Here is a 22,763-nt window from a genome sequence, read left to right as displayed (position 1 = left end):
CCTTTAGCGTCGTATTGGATTCGGCTTCTATTATTCGTATTGTTATTATTACCTCTTCCTCGCTTGTTGTTTCGATAGCCGCTAGATGAGGCGTTGTTGCTCGCAGGCTGGGACGTGCCGGCTGACGCAGATGGTTCTGTAAAGAGAACCTGTTGGTTACGTGTCCTCATATTGTACGGACACTCCTTGGTAAGGTGCCCGACAATCTGGCAAATATCGCAAAATGCTTTTTTCGGACAAGACCCCTTGGTGTGTCCGTCGGTATGGCAGTCCGTGCACCATAACTCCCCTTCGTCGCCCTTGCTTGTGCTTCCTTTGGTTGCCTTTATCTCTCTCATCATTCGCTCCATATCTTTCTGGAGAGCCCGTACCTTCCGATTAGAGTCGTCATCACTGCTATCACTTTTGTCAGAAGAGGAATCATCCTCCGACGAGGATTTATTTTTCTTCTTCTTGGACGTCTTCTGTTCACTTTCTAAATCCATTGCCCTGTTATAGGCGTTGGAATATGAAGAAGGAGGTACTATCTTCATTTTTCGTCTAAGGGATTTCTTTAGACCTTCCACGAACCACCGTTTTTTCAGTCCGTCTGCCGGCTGGTTCTCCATCTTTCCTAGCAGCTCTTTGAGCCGCCGGCTGTAGGTTCGAACAGTCTCGTCCTTTCTCTGTTTCGTGCCGTAGATTTCGGCTACGATCTCATTATCGTCTCTTAGGAGACGAAACTCTGCTTGAAATTCCTTCTTCAAGTCTGCCCATGTGCTAATTTTAGCCTTATCCGTATCCGAAAACCAGTCGATGGCTACGCCCCTCAGGGTTGCGGGAAACTGTGTTACCCACTCGTCCTCATCGGTAACACCATTCGCTCCCCAAATTGTTTCACAAGTGCGACAGTGGCGGACAGGGTCTTCTTTCCCATCCCCATGGAACTTTGGAAGTTTTTGTTTTTGTGCCATACCTTGCCTTTTTACTACTGGTGGCTGTTGTCCTACTCCGGATGGGTCAGATCCTATAAGGGGTGCTTGACCGCCGTGCCCCGGTGTCCCTCCGACACTCCTGGCAGCCCCGGTGTCTTCTCCCTCTTCTGCCTCCTCCCCACTCCTTGGAGTTTTCCTAGCCTCTGGTGTGTGTGGCAAGTCCCTCAAATCCTTCAACTGAGTTTTGGTACACTCTATCCTACGGCGGGTTTCCGCAAGTAACTCCTCCCGACTCCGTGGGTGGCCGTTGGCCTCACCGTCCCCTTCGGAGCGTTCCTCCTCTCTTCGCTTATACCTCTGTTGCCTTTCCGCTTGCTGTTCAAGGATCAAGGCACGTTGGGCTACTGCACGTTCATCTATATATTGTTGCTTATTTTTGTCTTTATTCAGTGTATTGGGCATTAATTCCCAGACCGCTTTCTATATACTTAATGACATAAAAAGTAGAACACTTTTATTCATTCATAATGTGGAAGACAAGTTTATGCCAACAATATGACATAATTATTACAATAAGTGTTCTTTTATTGCGTCTCGTATGGCTCACGGTTCAAATGCCCCTGACCTGGCGCCATCTCGTTCCGCTTCCCGTTCCTCGTACTGTTGCAAAATTTCTTGGCATCGCTCTTCCTGGGCAATCTCCTCCAGGCGAGCTTGTTGTGCCAACGATGCTTGTGCTAGCAATCAGGGGAGATGGTTCATCAACCGATTTACCTCCGGACTCACTTCCAACGCTGTCCACACGGCACTTAGTGGGACTTCCGCCTCCGCCGCCTCTTGTCGCACGTAGGTCTGAATGGCTACTTGGAGTAGAATTGAAAATTCTCTCGTCGCGGTGTCTTCTCCTACGTAAAGTTCTGTTTGGGCATCGTCGATCTCTGGGTTCACCTCACCAACGGGTAGGCCCATTGTGTCTGTGCGCCATCCGTGTCTTCCGTTCCGAGTTCGTCTAGGCAACGGCGCCAAATGTTTACCTCACTGGGTAAACAGGAAGAATACAAAAACTGAGCAGTAATGCACTATGCAAATACAAGAGAAGTACCAGAATAAGCTTGCCATTAATGTCAAAGGATGTTCATATTATAATCTGTCGTCCATATTACCTGTTACATCTCCTCCAACACCCGGAGGTGGTACAATATATGACAGCCGAAGGGGTGCGACACAACCGTCACGACTCCAACTACCTACCCGTCGGCTAACTAACTATTGATAATTAACATTACTAACTATACACTTTTTCCCGATAACAGAGTATATACTCAAAACGAAATACACAGTGGCAGGACATATAATCTGATCTATTTTGATAGCTATTCTAAGATGAAGTTATTTTCTCTGTGCTAATTTGATAATCTTCTTTTTTTAAGAATTTTAGTGGTCGTCAAAATTTATATTTATTATTAATTATTTATTGATATTACTTATATTATTAAATAGGTGTGAAGTTAATATTAATACAAATATAAAATATATATTAAATCTTGTACATCATTATTATTAAGTTTTTATATAGTTCATCTTATTTATTTAATTATATAGATATTTTATTTAATATGTATTATTAAATTCTATTTTAAAGTGGGCATCATCATTTTTCTTTTTGGACTGTTTAGATGGGGACATCACAAAAAGTAAAACTTGTTTTGCCTTTTACATGTTGGCCATTGATAATACAAATGTAGGGTTTTGATTTTAAATGAATGTTTCTTTAATCAAGTGCACATCTTATGAGTGTTTGGGGACTAAGTCAAGTCTCACTATTGGTTTCCATTAGTAGGTGTCCACCTAACATAGATGTTTCATTCCTTTGCAAACTGGAGAACTTATCCCACTCATAGGCGCACGTCTCCATATGCAGCTGGATGAATAAAAAAATAGAGAACTGAAGCCAATATGTGGCATGTGCCTCTATATGCAAATGTAACATTTAACCTCAAAAATTTTCCTCTCCTTCATTGATTTTCTTTTGTTCTTCAACATGAGGTATTTTTGAAAACATTGATTATTGATTATACAAAGGTATATTCAAGAAATAACAGAAACTACATAGATGACCAAAACCAAGCTATGAACATGACTGTTGTTTTATTGAAAAGAGAAAAGTTTGACTTGAATCTAGATACATGACAATTTTTTTTTGTATGGGTACAACATGAACAACATTGGTGTATGTCAATTTGGAGAGATTGGAAGCCTATTCAGTTCGTTAGGGATTGCTAGATGGATTTATCTTTGTAAGAAGTAACATTATATCAGAATTATTCTCATGGATTAATTTTGTGACAAACTAGCAATTTTCTTTGTGAAGATTTTACAATTCCACCACATGTATCCAAATGGCTACATGCTCATACTTGTTCATGTGTTTTTCATGCACATGCGAGCACAAAATAAAATACCCAAAAGTATCTTATCCTCTCTTGAACAAAGCTTCCCAAACGCTGAAGATTAGCTTAAGGATCACTTGAGACAACTCCAAGGTTCATAAATGTTAGGTCTTGATGTGTGGATAAGCACAGTTGGCTGATGTGATTGCTGGTATCACAAAGGGACTTACGTTGAATTGTCGAATGCTTGAATCGCTGGTGAAAGATCCCAAATGGATCCTTTTGCTGTTGCTGCTGTAAATTCTTAATTAAACATACTATATTTTTGTAATTTTCCGGTGATCTTATAGAATAGACAGAAGTTGCAGAAAGGGATTGTTTCTTTTTGGGTTTTGATGTTACAAGTAAAGTAATTGATAAATAGCAACAATTGTGAAATAAAACAGTAAACAATGTTCAAATGTAAGAACACTTAAGCAATCTGAAAATACTGCAAATCATACCAGGCGAATAACCTAGTTTTGTATTCAGCAAAAATCCATACATTTATTTGGAGTTGTTCTCAATCTGGATTGATGCCAGATGGAGGAATATTACTGGCAACAAACAAGGAAGACCAAATAAGCTGAATACAACCCTTCAAGCCAACATACAAACAAGGCATGGTTGCAAAGGAGGCGTGGAAGCTGTTGCAAATCACGTGCTAGCTGAAATAGACCAGCCGCCCTATTGAAACCCCCAATATGCACGCTGAATCTTCAGGCCAAGAAGATGTGTCTTCTACCTCTGACAATCTCTATGCAATTCTGGATAAATCCACTGTCAACTCCTACTGAGGGCTACGTCCCAGCAAGTTCAGACTTGGGGTTTACGTCCCAGACCAAAATCACTCTTCCAGAGCAATTCCCAAATTTGCAAGTTTCAAAATGATCAAAGATGCTATTAATTAGGTTTTCATCTCCTTATAACTCCTTTCCCTTTGCAAGTCGAACCCTAAAGAATAATATAGCTTGCGCTTTATAATTAAAGTGACACTTTCCCAATTATGGCATCAAACTATAGAAAAATATCACTTTACTGCGAATAAATAGCTTCAAGCATCCAAAAAGACTCCGGGAGGTGAGAATCATGTAGCAAAGTTCAAGACCTTTCCAACGAGCTATAACACATAGGCATATCAAACCAGAAGAAGCCAAAAACCCCTTATTACTCCGAAATGGCTATATACATAGCCTTATTTTAATTTATTTAATCGCTAACTTAGGAAATATTTAAATATATTAAAATATTTCCATAGATCCAATAATAGCCCAAAATAACTAACCAAACATGAATCTGACTTCGTGACTTGTCTATGACTGATGCCGGACAAGATGGGCCAACTGGCAGTCCCATCCTTAAAATCTAGGGATACTCCTAGAAACTAGGAAACACACCCAATCTTCCTGAAACTGAAACCATGGTATGGTCCCGTGGAACCTCAAATATGGAAACTGCCACAACCTCCTAAAAAGTAGGGAATTGCCCTAAAAGGTAGGAACCTATCTCCAAACACCTGTAACTTCTCAAAAGGATCCTGCTCTACTCCTTGGTCCCCCAGGTGGTCATTTAGTCAACTGTCAGTTCTCCCTAAAAAATAGGAACTGTCGTCTGAAGGTCCAAAATGGCTCACAGAGCCCCTACAAAGCTCCATGATCCTCAGAATGAATGAGTCCCCTAACCATGTCATTGACCTACGGAAACTCGAATGGTAGGTCAAGCCCTGCTCATCTCATGTCACCTAGAAAAGGGGACATTACAACTGGAACTTGATCATCTGATGTTGCAAAATGGTGATGCTTTTTGATCCTAAACTAACTCGAGTTGAAAAAAAAAGGACAAAAGATAAAGGGTTGAGAGAGTCTATTTAAGAGTTTTCCTCTCTTCTTCCAAGAATTGTTTCTTGCTTCTTGGAGGACGTTTTGATTGATCAAGCGTACCAGGTCGTTCTTCAATGCCAGATTTGTCATCATCTTCCGTTCCAAAGAAGACGAAATATAAGTTTGATAAGTACCAGAATGAAGTTTCCCGTTCACAAGTTTCCTCTCCTTTGGATCATATCAAGGATACGGAAATAAGGCATGTTTACATGTCGGATTTCATCAAAAGGATGGAGAATCCGCAAGATAGTAGTATGCAACGATTGTTGGACAGCCACATTCATCATGCTTCTTCTTTTCCAGTGGCTGCCCTAGAACTTGAATTTGTTCTTGCTTGTGCTCACCATTTCGACAAATAGACAAGAACTATCAGAAATGATGATGGGGAGGCAATAATCCGTCTTGATGTGGATACTATTGACAAAGTTTTCAGAATACCATCAACACCTGTGTATATGGAGATTTCCAAAGATAGTGCAGTTGATTATTAGGTAAAGAGGGAAAAGGATTGCAAACGTCACATTACTAGATGGATCCATAAGCCATGTGCCGCTTTCTCAAGGTGGGCTAAGTTGTACCATTGTGACTTCAAGTGGCAAATTGGAGACATCATTACTCTTCTTAGCAAGATGTTGGGTCTAGAGCATTCTAATGTTTTTGAGCCCTGGATGTATCAGTTTATCATGTTTATAAGGCAATCCCATCACATCTCATGCGGAGAAATTATCAGTGACACCTTGTGTGAACAACTTGCAGCAGTCCCTACTACCATGACATTCTATATGAACTCATACTCATACTGTATTTAGCAGCATCACTTAAACATTTCCTTGGTCTTTCTACCAAGGGTGATCGCTCGCTTATACCTGTGTGGGAGTACTATGATCAGCTGCCTCTGAGACCCAACAAATTACATTTCAGGAGGGTTCAGGATGCATTCTTTGGTTATTTCATGTGTCAGTTTGATAAGACTCTAAAGAATAGAAGAGTATCAGATGAGACATGGGAAAGGGTGAATGAATATGGTTGCTTGTTCCTTCAATTCCCGACTTTCACTTACATGAGAGTTGGATGTTACAACGGGCAGCCATACATGCTCCCTAGATACTCAACTGATAAGATTATTCTTATGGAGTTGGGAAGACAGATCATGGCAGTTCATGCACATCAATCTGTCAAGCATAAGGTTGGGATGGGGATTTCTACAACTAACCCATTGAAGATTGGCCGGTATTCCCTTGTTACATCCACCAAAGCCAAAAATATGGAGACCGAAATGCAGGAGATAAAACTCAAAAGGTTTAAGTCAATAGCTGATTTTGACTACCGAGGTATGAAGGCGAGAATTAAAAAGTCCTTCATACATGTGCATCGCATAGAGGATATATGGGTGGATCTTTGTACAGAAAAGGAGGTTCATAAGATGGATTATTGCGGGCTCACCCTTGAGCAGATTATTGATTTGAACTTGATGAACATTTCGCAAGGAATGATTGATGATGTGAATGTGTTTGATCTAGAATATGTTCCACGAAGAGTTGATGAAGCCACACTTCCTTTAATTCAGTGGTCACATAGAGAATGCACGTCCATTGTTGAGAGATTTCAGCCTATCCTAGCTAACACCAACACTTGGCTCAAAAGTAATGGTGTTAGACTCATCAAGATTAAGGTTGGAAGAGAAGATGATTCTATAGGACCCCTCGGACGCAAATCTGAAATCCAGATAGATAACAAGGAAGGTGCATCATCTTTGGGCACAAGAATCAAGTTGCGAGTTAGTCAGGCGATGGTACTTCCTCCTGAGGAGGCGACAGTTTGTGGGAAGGAGAAATCCCAGCTTCACATTCATGTGATTGATCCTGATGATCCAGAGGAAGAACAACATTCAGATGATGCTCCTAAGTCACTAACTTCGGAGTCACCTCATGAGATTCCCTCCTCAGTTCCCATGGAGTTACCTTTATCTCCTCCTGACACAGATGTGGATGCTTCCTCCATTATTCGTGATGTTCATACAGTAGTGGATGAGTCTCCTCAGGACGCCATCCCCATTTCAGCAGTTGAGCCACCTCTTGATTATCAACAAGACAGTTTGCTGAAAATCTTCAAGGATACTCCTACATGTATTCATTTGTCAGAGTTTGATACCTCTACTTCCAGCTTTGAGGAGTTAATGAGACAATCCTCATTCCCTTTGGTTACCGAGCAAGCCATGGTTGCTATCCAGACAGATACTTCCCCCAGGATGATCACTACTGTTCAAACAAAAACTGCTTCTCCTTTGCTTTCAACTGTTATTGAAGGAGAACTAATAGCTTTACCTCCATGGCTTAGTTCTTTCCAGAGTTCCATGACTCGTGGCGAGTCACGCAAGTCACGCGAGTCAACGGGCCGAGTGACCCCTGCTGGGTCATGGTGACCCTGACCCGGGCTCGGACGAGTCAGGGGGCGTGACTCGCCTGACTCGCCGAGTTAGCGAGTCACTCCCTGACTCGCCGAGTCTGAGGGTCATGACCCGGCCAGAGTCACTTAAAACAGTGCAGTATAAAAAAAATAAAAAATAAAAAAATACATAACCTTTTTTAATGATTTTTTGGCCTCGTGGGGCGCTGCCCCTCGACCCCGCCCTGTATCGCGACAGGGAACGCGCAAGGAGCGCTGCCCCTTGACCCCGCAAGGGGCGATGCCCCTTGACCCCAACTTGGGGGCGCTACCCCCAAACCCCTGTTGAAAAATATAGGGGGAAACCGCGCCGATAGAAGTAGGGAAAATCTAACCTACGAGTCTGATTAGGCTCCATATAACAACACAACTTAGAAATCTTGGTAATTGGTATTTATATTTAGTATTTCAAATTTCCTATAGTCTCATTTGACAATGTAATTCTTATATTGTAATAGTGTCATACATCTTTTCAAAACTAGTTTTTCAAGTACTATATGTATATGTATAACTATATCAGCACCACCACCCCGCCACCCCCCCGTTGCCGTCCCCCTGCCGTCCCCAAACTTAGGCCCTTGGTCCCCCCGTCCTGGAAACGCGTCCCCTCGTCCCTAATGCTCGTGGAACACTGGAAAAATAGGAAGCCATGGTTTTGCAACCAGCTGAGAGGAAGAGGTAAAAAGCTTGCACAAATCACATTGGGGCAACACTACAGTCCGATTGGCTCACTGAGTCCACCGATCCAGTCTTCACTAATGAGGACCTTGAGTGGGTTGACCAGGCAGACAGAAAGGCTGAGGCTGTGGCTATGGTAGAGGAGGAGGATAGAGCACGATCAGGCACAACACCTATGGCTGCTCAGACTGGCACATCACAGGCAGAGACTATGGCTACTTAGTCATCCAAGACCTACCTTAGACGCCTTTCTAGGAGGTAGATAGACGAGGCTGAGCCAGAGCCTAAGCCATAGACTTGTTTTTGTTTACACTTTAGAGTTACATATATGTTTGGGAACATTTGAAGTCATGGATTTTATATATATTGGATAACATTTATAACTCTATATATCTATGTTTTCTAATTCCTTCAACTACAATTTACATTTCTACGCATGTGATGGATGTATGTTTATGTATGTGATCAAATTAGCTTCTATTTGATGATGTTATAGTGTCTTTAAGCTTAATTCAATAATGGGTGTATGAAACAAGTTTTAAATCGTTAAAAATCTCTAAATTTCAAGGGTTTTCTTATTTTGCCGAGTCGTTGCCGAGTCATTGCCGAGTCCGAGCCGAGTCACGAGTCGAGTCAGCCTTGCCGAGTCAAAGCTGAGTCCGAGTCTGGGAACTTTGGTTCTTTCACTCCCAAGAGAAAGAAGCAGGAAATTTCTCCTGATGTCTTTGATTATCAATAGCTTAGGCAATCAAGACCCAAGGTTGCTAAAAGAGCTAAGACAATCTCAAGGGTGACAATTGACAGTAACAAGATGAAGGTGGCTGAAATTGTTGAACCTCTTATAGATAAGCCACATGAGGAGATGCAAGATGCTGATTACAAGTTCACAAGGATAGAGTTGGGTAAGCAAACACATGAAGTGGTCAAGCATGATGCCCAACATTCTGTAGCTTCACTAGTACAACGGTATGATGAGCTTCTAGCAAAGAAAGACAAGTTAGAAGAGGAGAATACGCAACTAATTGCAGTTGTTCATAAGATCACAAACCCTGTTGGTGAAGGGAATAATCCTCCGGGTTCTTCCTGTCCACAAGAATTGATTCAAGGAGTTGAGAGAGCTGCTCAAAAGGTACAAGCATTGGAATCTTGGGTAGATCGGCTTCATGATTTATGTGCACGGGTTTTGAAGGAGATTTTCCAAATGATGGTCAAATTGAAGACCATTGAAGACAATTGAACCAAGTTTCTGATACTTTCAAACAAAACTTGGAAAAGGTGGAAGATAGCTTAACTACTTGGCTCAAGATTCCTCAACAAAAGTTGAGTGTTCTTCTAGAACATCAGGTTATTCCTTCGAGAGTTGTGTATCTAGAATATCAGGAGCTCTTGGAGAATAAAGCCCTTGTTCTCAAGTCACTTGTTGAAGACATTGATGATACCATGAGACTGCGATTGGAAGTATTTCAAGATATTGTTTCTCGTTGTGAGAAAGCTTCTTGCAATATCATGGATCACAATGGGGAGTTATTATTAGAAGAAAGGGTTCTCTCATATCTACAGTTGAAGATTCATCATGAGTCGAAGAGTGAACCACTTTTAGTTACATCTATTCAAGTCTTGGTTGCCTATCAAGTCTTCTTGCAGGAAATTCAGTCTTCCTTTGAGAAGAATAATGCCACAATCCTTCGTTGTAGCAATGTTATTGTGAAAACCATGATCGTGGCAAAGAATACCCATGAACCGAATCTTGATGAGCTGCAAATGATCATCCAGAAGTTCAAAGGATTCATGTCTTCACATGCTTCAACCTAAGTGTTTTTCAACACTTAGTTGCATTTTTCAGAATTGTAATCTCTTAGTTGTAGTTTCTCTTTTGACATGTTTACTTGTAAAAACATTTTGTAAATTGCAAGTTAAGTCATTACTTGCACTTTTGTAATTACAAGTAGACGAGTTACAAGTCAATTTAGAATAGGACTTGTGACTTTGAATAAGTCATAATTAGTTATTGAATAAGTCTTGGTGGTTGAGAGAATTTCTCAAGTTAGTTAGGATCCTCCCACCTTTTTCTCAAGACTCCTCTCCTATAAATACTTGAGGGGGTCTATTGTAATTTTTTATCTTTTAGAAAGCAAACAAAAACTCTGCCAAATTTGCAACAAAGAAGTCTTTGAGCTTTTATGTGTAAATTGAAGAATTGAAAGAAATAGAAGAAGATTACTCAAGTTTTGAGTCTGTGTGCTACATTCTTGAGTTTGTGTTCCATATTATCTTTCTTGCAAGTGTTTCGTAGAGAGCTTAATCAAATTTGATTTGCAATCTTTGTGCTGCAAGTATTGGAGGTTAATATAAATTAGATCAAACATTCGTTTAGGAAGAGTTGTAAGACTTTGTGCTTACACTTGTTCTTGAAAGAAATTAGAAATAAATTTTGTGATAAGAAATAGTTGCAAGTCTTTGAGCTCATACTAGTTCTTACTGTTTTGTGTAAAAGAGAATAAGCTATTTCAGACTTTGTGCTGCTATAATTTGTTCTCGATATTATTAGCATAGAAAAGGGTAGATAGGACTTCGTATATTCAAGTCTTTGAGTTTGATATTGCTGTCCCGTCTTGAAGGAAGTGACGAAAGTCTTTGAGCTTTTAGGAAACTTCATTTCCTTTCTCTCATCTTATTTCAAAAAGTTGTTATTGTTGTTCTAAGTTAACTTGCTATCACTTTTTTGTGAAGAGAAAAGGATATTGGCTTTCTTGAAGAAAGAAAAAAGACTGTTATCTGATCCTTTCTAGTTTTAAATTAGATATAGATAGGGGGAGCCTTCCCTTAATTAGGAGAGTTTTACTCACACACTGTGGTTGAAGCCACAATTTTGTATATTTCCTCAAGTGTACAAAATTTTCAACCAACAAGTTGGTTGATGTGATTGCTAGTATCACAAAGGGACTTACGTTGAATTGTTGAATGCTTGAATCACTGGAACTTGATCATTTGATGTTGCTATCTGGTGATGCTTTTTGATCCTAGACTAGCTCGAGTTGAAAAACAAAGGACAAAAGATAAAGGGTTGAGAGAGTCTAATTTAAGACCTAGAATGTAAGAAGATGGATGAATAATTAGATGGAATCCTACTGAGCGAGGTCTCACCATCAAACTGAACAATTTGACACAAGCTTAGTGCAATCTTCTAAGGACATTTCAAAGATGTTCAAATCATTACCATCGAACATTGCTCACCATTCAAGTTAATGCATAAACAATGGATGCATAACAATTTGAAGTTAAGTTCATATCATTCCAGTTGACCACGCAAGGTACACTTACAATTAGCAAGAGGCTAGTGGTATGAAATAAACATGATTCCACACAAATGCATTCAACAAATCCTTCCATTTAATCTAATCAACATGGAAGTAAATGGAGAAGTAAAGATCATGCAAGTTGTTGAAGCAACAAATCAAATTCACCATAACTTCAATGAAATCAATTGTTCTTTACAACAAGGGTTTGACAACAATTTTTGCCTTCTCCTCATCTATCTTCTATTCTAATTGCTATTCTATTCTTCTCTATTTCTCTGCTACTAACTATTAACTATTCACTATTCTATTCACTAACTATTCACTTATTTCTCTATTAAACTTTACAAATGAGAGATTTGAACCTTTTATAGTGCTCTCAATATAATTTAATGGCTCAGATGAATTTGAGATCAATGGCCAAGATTTTACAATGAAAACCCTAATTAGGGTTTGTTACAATAAAGTCAATTCTGGCCAATGAAATAGTCACATCATTTTGTCATTGCCAATTGATAATAAGGGTAGGTGCCTCGAAGTTTGTGTCATCATGGATGAGTCAGGTACATTGAATCAAGACGTGTTGATGTGGAACTCCTCTGATTGGTGAGCAGTGGTGACTGGGATGATGACTAGGATTCCACCTTTTAACTTGTACTTGTAGGCTTGATAGATCATTCATTCATGAATATTTTTTGATACTCAACATTATCCAGCTTCAGCAATGATGATGATGATCTTCTAACTTTGATTAACTCTTCTGAAAGTATCCTCTTGAGTTCTTCAATCATGGAAGTGGAAGGTATAGATCTTGTCTTCCTCTTAGTTTTGGAGTATTGATGTTGCCTTGAAACGAATTCTTGATGGCAAATTTGCTTCTTTGCTTTGGAATTCCTTCTATGTGACTCCCTTCATGTTGTTGGTGTTGTGGATCATGTCTTTGTGTAAGTGAATGCTTCTTGTGTAATCACCTTCTTGTGCTTGTCTATGAAGTTCCCTTGAGGATATCTTCCTTGTATCTTAATCCTGATGTTGAAATTTGATCCTCGAGCGACTTGTTTCAATCCTCCTTCAATGTGGTCCTCTTGATTTCTTTCTTCATCTCCTGCAAAACAAACAAATGAGCATCAAACACACATAATATGTACCTTCTATATAGCCTCCTAGTTTGATGTAATTATGTGATTTCATGTGGTTTGCAGGTTTAATAAGAGGATTCAGAGAGAATTTGTTCTCATGAAGGAGTTATTGAAGTTGTTTCCCACTCCTAGAGAGGAGCACTTGAAGTTCGCTCCAACACTGATGTTCATGAAGTTGCCCATGTCTTTGAACTTGCTCTCCTTCATTTTCTTTCATTCTATGAGCTCAACTTTAAATCTTTTAGTCATTAATTGACGAACTACCTTTCGGAGAGGCCTCTATAGGAATTTCGCCTCTGAGAGTGGAGCACATGAAGTTCGCTTCTAAAACCCCTTCTCACGAAGTTAGCCTTGACATAGCTTCACATGAAGTGATCTTTGAACTTTCACCTTCCATCTTCTCAACTCAAAATGACTCTTTCCAAACATTAAATCAGTTCAAGGTAGTGGTCTTGTAATCAATCTTGCAAATTCACCTTCAATTAGGAACACATGGAGTAGAGTTTACTCCATAACTTTTCACTTGAAATTCGCTCTTGGAGCTCAGAACATGAAGTTCGCTCCTCTCTATCCATTCATGAAGTTATCTCCCTTCTACCTGAACATGAAGTTCGCTCATAGGTGCTTGAACATGAATTTCGCTCATGTCCTCTCAAACATGAAGTAAACTTGCCTTTCATCATCTTAAATTCGAAATTGTCCTCTCCTAAACAGGTTAAGGCATCAATTCAGCTTAAGAAAATGATCCATTAGCTGCTTTGTATCTTGTTTTGAAACAAATTCGCTCATCTCCTCCAATTTGTGAAGTTCGCTCATGTGCCTTCAAATATGAAGTTCGCTCATGTACCTTCAAATATGAAGCTCGTTCATTTAGCTTGATTCTTGAAGTTTGCTCATGTACCTTGATTCTTGAAGTTCGCTCATCCTCTTAAGTTCACGAAGTTCGCTCATCTTGTTGAAAACATGAAGTTCGCTCATATATGCCAAAACATGAAGTTCGCTCATGTAGGCTGATTCTTGAAGTTCGCTTATGTACCTTGATTTGTGAAGTTCGCTCATCCTGCCCAGTATGTGAAGTTCACTCATCCTACTCAGTTTGTGAAGTTCGTTCATCTTGTTGAAAACATGAAGTTCGCTCATATATTGCAAAACATGAAGTTCTCTCATATATGCCAAAACATGAAGTTCGCTCATGTAGGTTGATTCTTGAAGTTCGCTCATCTTGCCTTGAAGGTGAAGTGAAAATCAAAATGAACCCTTCCTTCATTACTTCATTGTTTTACCAATTCAATCCTTAGGTTTCTCAAGCTTTCATTCACAATACCAGTCAAACTTTCCCTATGAAAGCTTAATGCAAAATTCGCTCCTATCAAGGAACTCATGAAGTAAACTTTGCTCCATAGAAGAGGTGATCTCAAATCAAAACCGTTGTCACTATCTTCATTCAAATGTTCTAATTCATATTCAAATAAGGCTCTTAGGGAAATTCGCTCCAAAAGTGATGGTAAATGAAGTACGCTCTTGAGGGTAGTGAATGCTCTAACTCATCTTTGCTCTCTTTCGCTCTCTCTCTCAATTTTGATGCATCGTGCAATATTCATCATGTAGTCTTAGGATGAGTTTTCGCTCTGTGGGAGAAGTGCAAGAAGTTCGCTCCACAAGGGGTGCATGTGAAGTGATGTTCACTCCTCAAGAGGAGCACTTGAAGTGACCCTAACTAGCAATCCTTCCTCACTCGTGATTAACTTTCTTGATATCTAGACTTAACAAACTCACTCACTTCATACTCATACAAGGCTATCCACTTGACTCCTAGCTTCTTGATCATCAATACCTCTCTAATGCAAAGGCTAATAGCTAAGGATTTAAACACAACCTAGAAAGCAGAAAAAAAGTGGGGGTTTCCACTTGCAATGGGGCAATGTGTGAATACCTCACAATAATACTATATATGATATGTCCCTGGAATGTAAGTTTGAGAACATAGACTATCTAAAAGAAACTAATCTTTGTTGTTTCACTGCTGTTTAGTGGTCAATTTCGAGAATAGAAAATCCAGTTTTTACTATTTGTATATGATATGCCCCTGGAATGTAAGTTTGAGAACATAGACTATCTAAACGAAACTAATCTTTGTTGTTTCACTGCTGTTTAGTGGTCAATTTCAAGAATAGAAAATCCAGTTTTTACTATTTGTATATTTCCCAAAAGATAGCCACCACCCCGCTTCTTGGTGTGGGATGAGGTCTGGTGGAGAGTAGCAAAATAGTTCAGTGACTTAGCAAAATTTGAATCATTTCAAATTTAAAGTTAAGGTATTTTTCATGAATTAATTTCAATAAACTATGAGTTTGGTGGTGACAGGTTGGCAATGGGCCATCACTCGGAAAAAAAACTTTGTTTCTCTTCCTGCTTAACTGCCTCCTGTCATTGTAGCAATCACTGTCCATTGAGAAAAACGTGTCTTATTACCACTGCACTGAGACTATCTTAATCTGTAGTTGGTTGCGTATTTCATGTCTATTACTTAATTTACTTATTAACAACTTCTTATAAGAGTGGGACTCTTCCGTAGCATTCAGGTTTTGGTTCATTTTTATGTCTGTTCACTTCAACATGATGCATTCTTGTAAGCATGCACTACGTTGAATTTAATTACTATCGTCTATGTTAAATTCAGATTCACTGCTTTTGTAATTGTACATGGAAATCTTGTCTTTTATGTTCTAATTCTTTAAATTATCATTAGGAAACTCATAAATACCTGTTTTCTATACAAACCAATGAATTTTTACTAGGTGCTTTATCATAATATTTTCTTTGCAGGCTCATTGCAATGCGTGAAAACTATAAGCATTCATTCATCAGACATATTATCAGTCAAGGTTGGAGAACAGTGGTTAGCTATTGGTGCTGCAGATAATTCCATGTCTTTGTTCCACCGAATTGAACAGAGACCGGGTGTTGACTCTAACATTGCTAGCAAAATGGCAGGATGGCAACTATATCGGACCCCACAACGAACTGCTGCTATGGTATGCTTTCTGTGTCATTGTTATTTTGTCTTTAGTAATCTTCCCCACAGCTTCACCCAAAATAATCGTTTATCCCTTCCTTGCTTTTATATAGATATGCAAATGAGAACTATTTTTTTGGGGATGTTCGTGCTGTCATATATCTTTTCATGTTTTCTTTGTCACTCAGATTATTCGTCTTCAATAACAAGTTGTGTTTCCTTCTTGAGAAAAACTTTCCATTATTTTCATTGCACCAAGTAATATATTCAAAAATAAAAGAGAATCGAGATCACCTTATTCTTGTTCAGTCGTGTTGTGTATGCGATGGTAAGTTGAGTGTTCCATACAATAGGCACGTGCTTAAATCAAGGGAGGGTAGGGTTGTATGCATCATTGAAAAATATACAAGGAAAATGGAAGAACAATGCAATGATGGGTTTTCATGAGGAGGTTCCTCATCAGCATTACAATAGACTAAGACCTAAAGTTCAAGCTAGCTCCAAAATTTAACATTCTAGAGTTAATCCAATTCTCATGCTTAGGAATAAGATTGAAAATTCCCATCATGATATGAAAGATCTGTTTGCTTGTTTTGTTAATTTCAGAAAATCCTTAGGCAGTGTAAATCGTTGGGGATGTATTAAATTAAAAAAAGTGGTCCCTAGTATTGGAGTATCGATTTATAGACTATATTAAGGAGTTTTGCCAAACAAGAAACTAACCTAGGTTGGTCAAAAGAATTCCATTGCAATCTAGTGTTTAAACAAGGATGTTCTCTATCTCCTACCCTGTTCAGAATATATATGGATTTAATGGAAAAATACTAAGTTGCCAATTCAGGTATGGGTGCGGGTACATGATACAGGTTCAGGTACAACTAATTTATGTATGTATGTATGTATGTTTAAATAATGAATAAAGTTAAACACGACAGAAACAAATGTTTAAAAATTTAATTTAAAATATTAATAATATATAATAACATAAATAATAAATATATTATAATATAAGTTTAATTAAATATTTAAAAATATTAAATTTTAACATATTGAATAAAAACAAAAGTAAATAGTCTTCGGACATGTAGTGTCGCAGTTAAAACACTTCGTTGGTGAAGCGGCCACCAAGGTTCAAACCCCAGCTGGGCCATTGTGCTCGTAGGCCTTGTTTTCTCGCTGGGCTGTTGTGCTCGCGGGTTTGAACAAGTGAAGTGTGGGAATGAGGTACCCCAGTTGTGGCCTCACCGGTTCATAGCTCCGGGTCAAAAGCGTTTCACATGGAGCCGGAGGGCATGTCATGCCAGCGTCGCCAATGATGTTAAAAAGTTTACCAGGCATTATTTAAAAAAAAAACAAAAAACAAAAGTAAATACCAAATTGACGTGATTCAAAACATAAAGTATAAATAAATTAAATTTTATTTGACAAAGCAGAAAAAAGAAAAACAAAACTTCAAAAATAAATTTTATTGGAAAGCCAAAGCTTTCTCTTCCATCGTAGGCAGAGGTTTTGTCCTTGACAGAACCAAGACAGTTGGGTTTCATACACCATTGCAGTTCGGAGCGAAAACAGATGATTACATTATGTTTCTCTCTTTTTAAATACCCCCAAAGTCTGCCAAATTTTGAACTGAGCGCCCAGGCCGTACCTTGGGTGAACCTGAGACTGCACTAGGTTGGACCTGGACCTGGATTGAACCTGGATCCACGCCTGGGCTCCTAAAGCTGTACCCGATATCATAGGAAAAATACATAGAAGTTGGAGGCTAAGTAACAATCACTTAATCTTTCTACTTGATTAAGATCTTTCAGTTTGGAAAAATTAATGTAGATTTATTCAAACATTCTGCAGTACTGATGTTATGGTAAAATGTTGATAAACCCACCTGGGAATGGTTATCAAACCTAGAAAAAACTACTTCATAATTTTAATCTATAACAAGTACAACCTACCAGAGCTAGTTCTTCCTTATCAATGTCTAGGACTTGATCTTATAATTTTATTTTAGAGGAACAACAGTATCGAAAAAATTAATTTATGCAAGGCAGAAAACCTATTGCATTCTTGAAGGCATTTGTAAGATTGTTGAGCTTTGGATTTGAGATAGAAAGGAAACAATATTGTGTGGCCTTGTCACATCAGTTGTTCTCTATGGCTGTAGATGTTGAGAAGACACATATTTTGGGAAAAATGGTATAAAAGTAGCATATTTAGAAAAGGTATTATACATAACATTATATTTTAAAAAACACACCCTACTATCGTCTCCTTTAGGAGGCAGCTGTTGTACCCAATGAGAGTGAATCCTTAAAGTAGAAGAGTTTTAAAAAAATCATTGCTGTAATGTCCCCATTTTTAAAATAGGATTTAATAGTTTGGGGGTAGAAGTAGGGTTCCATGTGTTGGTAACAATCAATATCCCTTGTAAAAACAAATACTCTCCACAAAATAGCACGTAAAATGAGAAATGTCATAAGCAAATTGTCACATTGTCACTTGTAACCAAATGTACAAAGAGAGGTGCCTTGCATATAAAGGCAACCAAGAAGAGGTGACAAGGTAGTATTAACTCTGACTACCTCTCCAAGTATGCAACAAGTGTAGGTCTCTATGGACAAGTGTTGGGACAATTGGTGAGCCTACATGAGGTCAAACAAAAGTCTCTCTAATCTCCCATAAGGTGAGGAGAGAATATCTCAACCCTCTAAGTGAGCTTAAATATAGTGTGAATAGGACTCAATTAGATAAAACACTTTTTCACACTAACACCCTCCCTTAAGTGAAACTTAGGGAATAAGCTAATCACATAAAAGATCTTGAGAAGGTACTCATGTACAAATAAAAATCTCTCATAAACAAATAAAGGGAGAAACCTTGTGGGAACAAAACTCCCCTCTAAAAGGGAGAATGGAAGGATAAAATGTGATGTCCCCTTCTAGTTGACATTTGTCAGCTGAGTAGATTAGCCTATCATTGACTCTCGTAGGCTAATGAGGTTGGTTAGAGGGTCCTTCGGAGTTTGTTCTTCATCTTCAGAGTAAGCACTCCAGGACTGGCTTTCGTTTGGGGTCTCCAGGACTCTGGTTGAGATGCTTTCTATTTTTAGCAGTCTTGCTATTTATAGCCAGTGGGTTGGGCAAGGGCAGAGTATGGTTTGGCAGTCTCCAGTTCTGACGGTAGGCAATTCTGATGGATACTTAGAGAGATATTAATATTTAATTACTTTAATTAAATATTAAATGGCGAACTTTAATGTTTTAATGTTTTAAAAGTCACTTTAAGTTATAACTTAAGTGAGGGTCTATTTCTCATTAGATGGGGCCACTTTTTATATTAAATTGAAAGTGATTTATTTTTTATACTTCAATAGTCAAAAATAAATAATAAAAGTTAATAATTTCATTTAATGCCAAAATCGTACCTTTCTTGAAAATCGTGCCAAACCCTAAGAGGAGATAAAAGAAGATTTTTGGTCTTCTTTTAATTATGCTAAGTTGTGATATTTTGTTTGGAGCTCTGAGAGGAGTTTTGGCCAAGGGTTTCAGTAGAAGATTCTTCTGCAGTGATCAGAGGTATCGGTACAAGAAAATGTGGGATTCTTGTGCAACAACATCAGAGGCTATGAAATATCAGTTGAACTTGCTCTTCCAGTTGGTTTCATTCAAGGACCAAGTTTGTGCTTATTAGTCAGGGAGGCATCGTTATTCTTCAATATTTTGTTGCAGCAACAAACAGGGAAACAGAGGTACCCAAAGGAGATATTTATTGGTGGCTGTACGGCTGCCTGGGAATTAGCGCCAATCACCTAAGGGTCTGCGATTTGCATGTTGGAGGAATCAAAAAATATTATAAAAAATAGCTACAGATGCGCTTAGCCTGGAATCATCTATTGAGCCATCATGTTAGCCTGTTCGGGTCAGACTGGAGTAAGTTATAGCACACTGTCATTATGGATTGTGTGCAACAGCAAGGAAGGAATAAGGGTTTCCAGAATTTTCATGGTATTTTTCAGTTCCTATCTAATAATGCTTGTTTATGTATTGAAGGTAGATTAAGGTTGAATAAATGTAATAAGGGTTTGATCAGGCTACCACTGAATTTTTATTGATTTCTGGCGTTTCTCTATAGTTGCTTTTTGAGCTTGTAATAGTTAGAGTATACTTGCTGTTCAAAATTTGCAAAGTACAAACTTAAAATGCAACAGGGTCAACTAAACTACAGTTGTCAGAGTTGAGGGCCTTTGAGGTTCTTACAGTGGGAATAAGCTAAACCATACTTAGGGAATAAGCTAATCACATAAAAGATCTTGAGAAGGTACTCGTGTACAAATAAAAATCTCTCATAAACAAATAAAGGGAGAAACCTTGTGGGAACAAAACTCCCCTCTAAAGGGGAGAATGGAAGGATGAAACCTCCTACAAAATGCCCATGTGAAAACGAACATGGTGATGAAGACCTTCTAAAGCATTGTGATAAACCTGGATTTATCACCTGATGTAAATTTGCTAAATAATACCGTTAATTTATGTTAAATCATTTATTTATTTATGTTAAATCATTCATTTATAAAAGTTAAATATAAATAAATGATTAAAAGTATTATTAATTTAAAGTGATTGATTAATTTAAATGTTAATATTTAATATATAAAATAACATAGAAAAGTATTATTAATTGATGAAAATAAACTATTGAAATAAACGGTGACATAGTATAGGGAGGACACCATGGTGCCCCCCCCCCCCCGCGGGAAGTGGTGAGACCAGGCTGCGACCACTGTCATGCCCCTTCCTGCGGAAAGGACCCCGTGGTGGGTCGCGACCCTCCCCCTCCACGGGGTATAAGGGAAGGCCTCCATGGAGCACAAAGGGGGAAGGAAGGAGGGAGGAGAGGACTCCAAGCAGAACTGCGGGCTCCCTTCTGCAGGGGACAGCTACAGTTTGCGAACTTCAACCGCATGTTGCAATCTGCGTACAAGTAAGGGATGTTAAGCGTCTTAAGGTATATATGTGTGTGGACGTGTGTGCCACACACACACACATATATATATTAAGGCATATTTATAAATACATATATTACTAATGTTTACTTATATATATGTAGCAATAAATATAGGTACCCATGCAGAATATTTATGTATATCTAGGATCAATAAAAGGATTAAAGAATATGTAGATGTAGACGTAAATTATGGAATGGAAAATAATAATGAATTGTAAAATATAATATAAAAATGTGATTATATGATGGAGGCTATAGGGAGGAAATTCCCTTAGCCTAATGGAGGGATTATGATAATCCCTGGTAGGCAGTATATACTGAACATCTATATGCATATATGTTATGGCTTGGATGATAAAGTTCATCCAAGAAGAGACGGATCTGGCCAATCCTCTCTGGTAGACTTGGATGATGAGATGCATCATCCAAGGCAAGGAATTGATCATGTCTGATGGTCTTCCTTGGTATGGCTTGGGTGTAAGAAATTACATCCAAGACAGGAATTGAATTAACCTTTGATTTCCTGGATGGCTTGGGTGTAAGAAATTACATCCAAGACAGGAATCGAATTAACCTTTGATTTCCTGGATGGCTTGGGTGTAAGAAATTACATCCAAGACAAGAATCAAATTAACCTTCGATTTCCTGGTATGGCTTGGAACCAAGATGGGCTCCAAGAAGGCAAGCTTCACAGCCGCCTAAGGACATGTCCCAGCACTACACTCGTATCCTTTTGTATTGAATAAGAATTGAGATAGTGTTAATTAAGTAATTGAAGTTTAATTGCAAATTAGATTAGATATATAAGTATATTTGTTGTATTCTAACAATCTGTTTTGCAAGGCAGTGATCTCTAACAAGTAGGGACACTACAAGCATGTTAAGAATTGTAAACCCCATCGAAAAATGAACATGTGTATGCCGAAATCAACGAACTTCAAAAAGATGTAGATAAATAGATACAACAATGATCAAAGAACACAAATAATAAAGCATGAGTGTCTTGTGGTACACTACTTAGAAGTGCTTGGTTTTCAACAATGATGATCAAATAACACAAACAACAAAGCATGAGTGTCACGTAGTACACTACTTGGAAGTGCTTGGTGTTCATGAATCTCACAAAATGATCCACTGAAAGAATCCCCCATATGAGAGATACAAAAGAGTAGGTCTGTGTGATCCCCATGCAAATATGTGAAGTCCATAAGGCTCCACAAGGTTCCCCAATTGCTCCACTGAAAATAGAAAGCATTAGAAACAGCAACACAAATTTCATGATTCCCTCAATGCTGATGAGGAAGGGATGATGGCAAACTAATTGAAACTGGGCATAATGATGTGCAAAGGAATGAGACTCAATATTAGATCAACTATACCCCTCTAAAGAAAACAAATTAAGTTTTGTGGCACTTTATATGAGTGCATTTACAAAATTATATGCTGAAAACTGAGCTCTTACATGTTTTATGTCAAGAGGTAGACAATGAAGACATATATCAAGTTGTCTTTCAAACCTCAACAAATTGACAAAAATATCAAATAAAACCCCCAGAATGCAAAAACATTGAACCCCATGAAATCGTACAATGATATGGCACTTTATTTTAGTGCATTTACAGAATAGAAAAGATGTGCAAAGCCTCAAAAGACACATAATCAGAATCTGATATTCTAGAACACTGTCTTGAAAAATAATCATCACCACTGCGCAGAGCTCAAAAAATCTTGTAGGTTAAAAAAACGGCACCCAAAAATGTTTGTATGAGGTCAAAAGAGCTTCTGAAAGTTCAAAAATTGGGATTGTGCAAGGTGTTTGTACAGCATTATGCAAAATAAACTATATCACTGGATAGAGCATGAAAAAATAAGCTGAGCGAAAAAAAAATCACTAAAAAAAGCCATTGTATGACCAAAATATGGCCTCCCAAAGTCGAGGGAAAAAACTAGGCAGGCCAATAGAGA

General features: G+C 38.4%; 1 protein-coding gene across 1 annotated transcript in view; it reads left to right on the top strand.

The window, feature by feature from the left end:
• Positions 1 to 22,763, top strand: part of LOC131040923 (DENN domain and WD repeat-containing protein SCD1) — a 254,969-nt gene that overhangs the window by 230,392 nt on the left and 1,814 nt on the right. Inside the window, exon 30 of the mRNA XM_057973881.2 lies at positions 15,608 to 15,816. Within this exon, the coding sequence (XP_057829864.2) occupies positions 15,608 to 15,816 (209 nt within the window). The remainder of the gene's footprint in view (positions 1 to 15,607; positions 15,817 to 22,763) is intronic.

This window comes from Cryptomeria japonica, chromosome 10 (assembly GCF_030272615.1).
Source record: "Cryptomeria japonica chromosome 10, Sugi_1.0, whole genome shotgun sequence".
Taxonomy (NCBI): Eukaryota; Viridiplantae; Streptophyta; class Pinopsida; order Cupressales; family Cupressaceae; genus Cryptomeria; species Cryptomeria japonica.
Note: the sequence above shows the minus strand (reverse complement) of the source record. Positions and strands in the feature narration are given on the sequence as shown.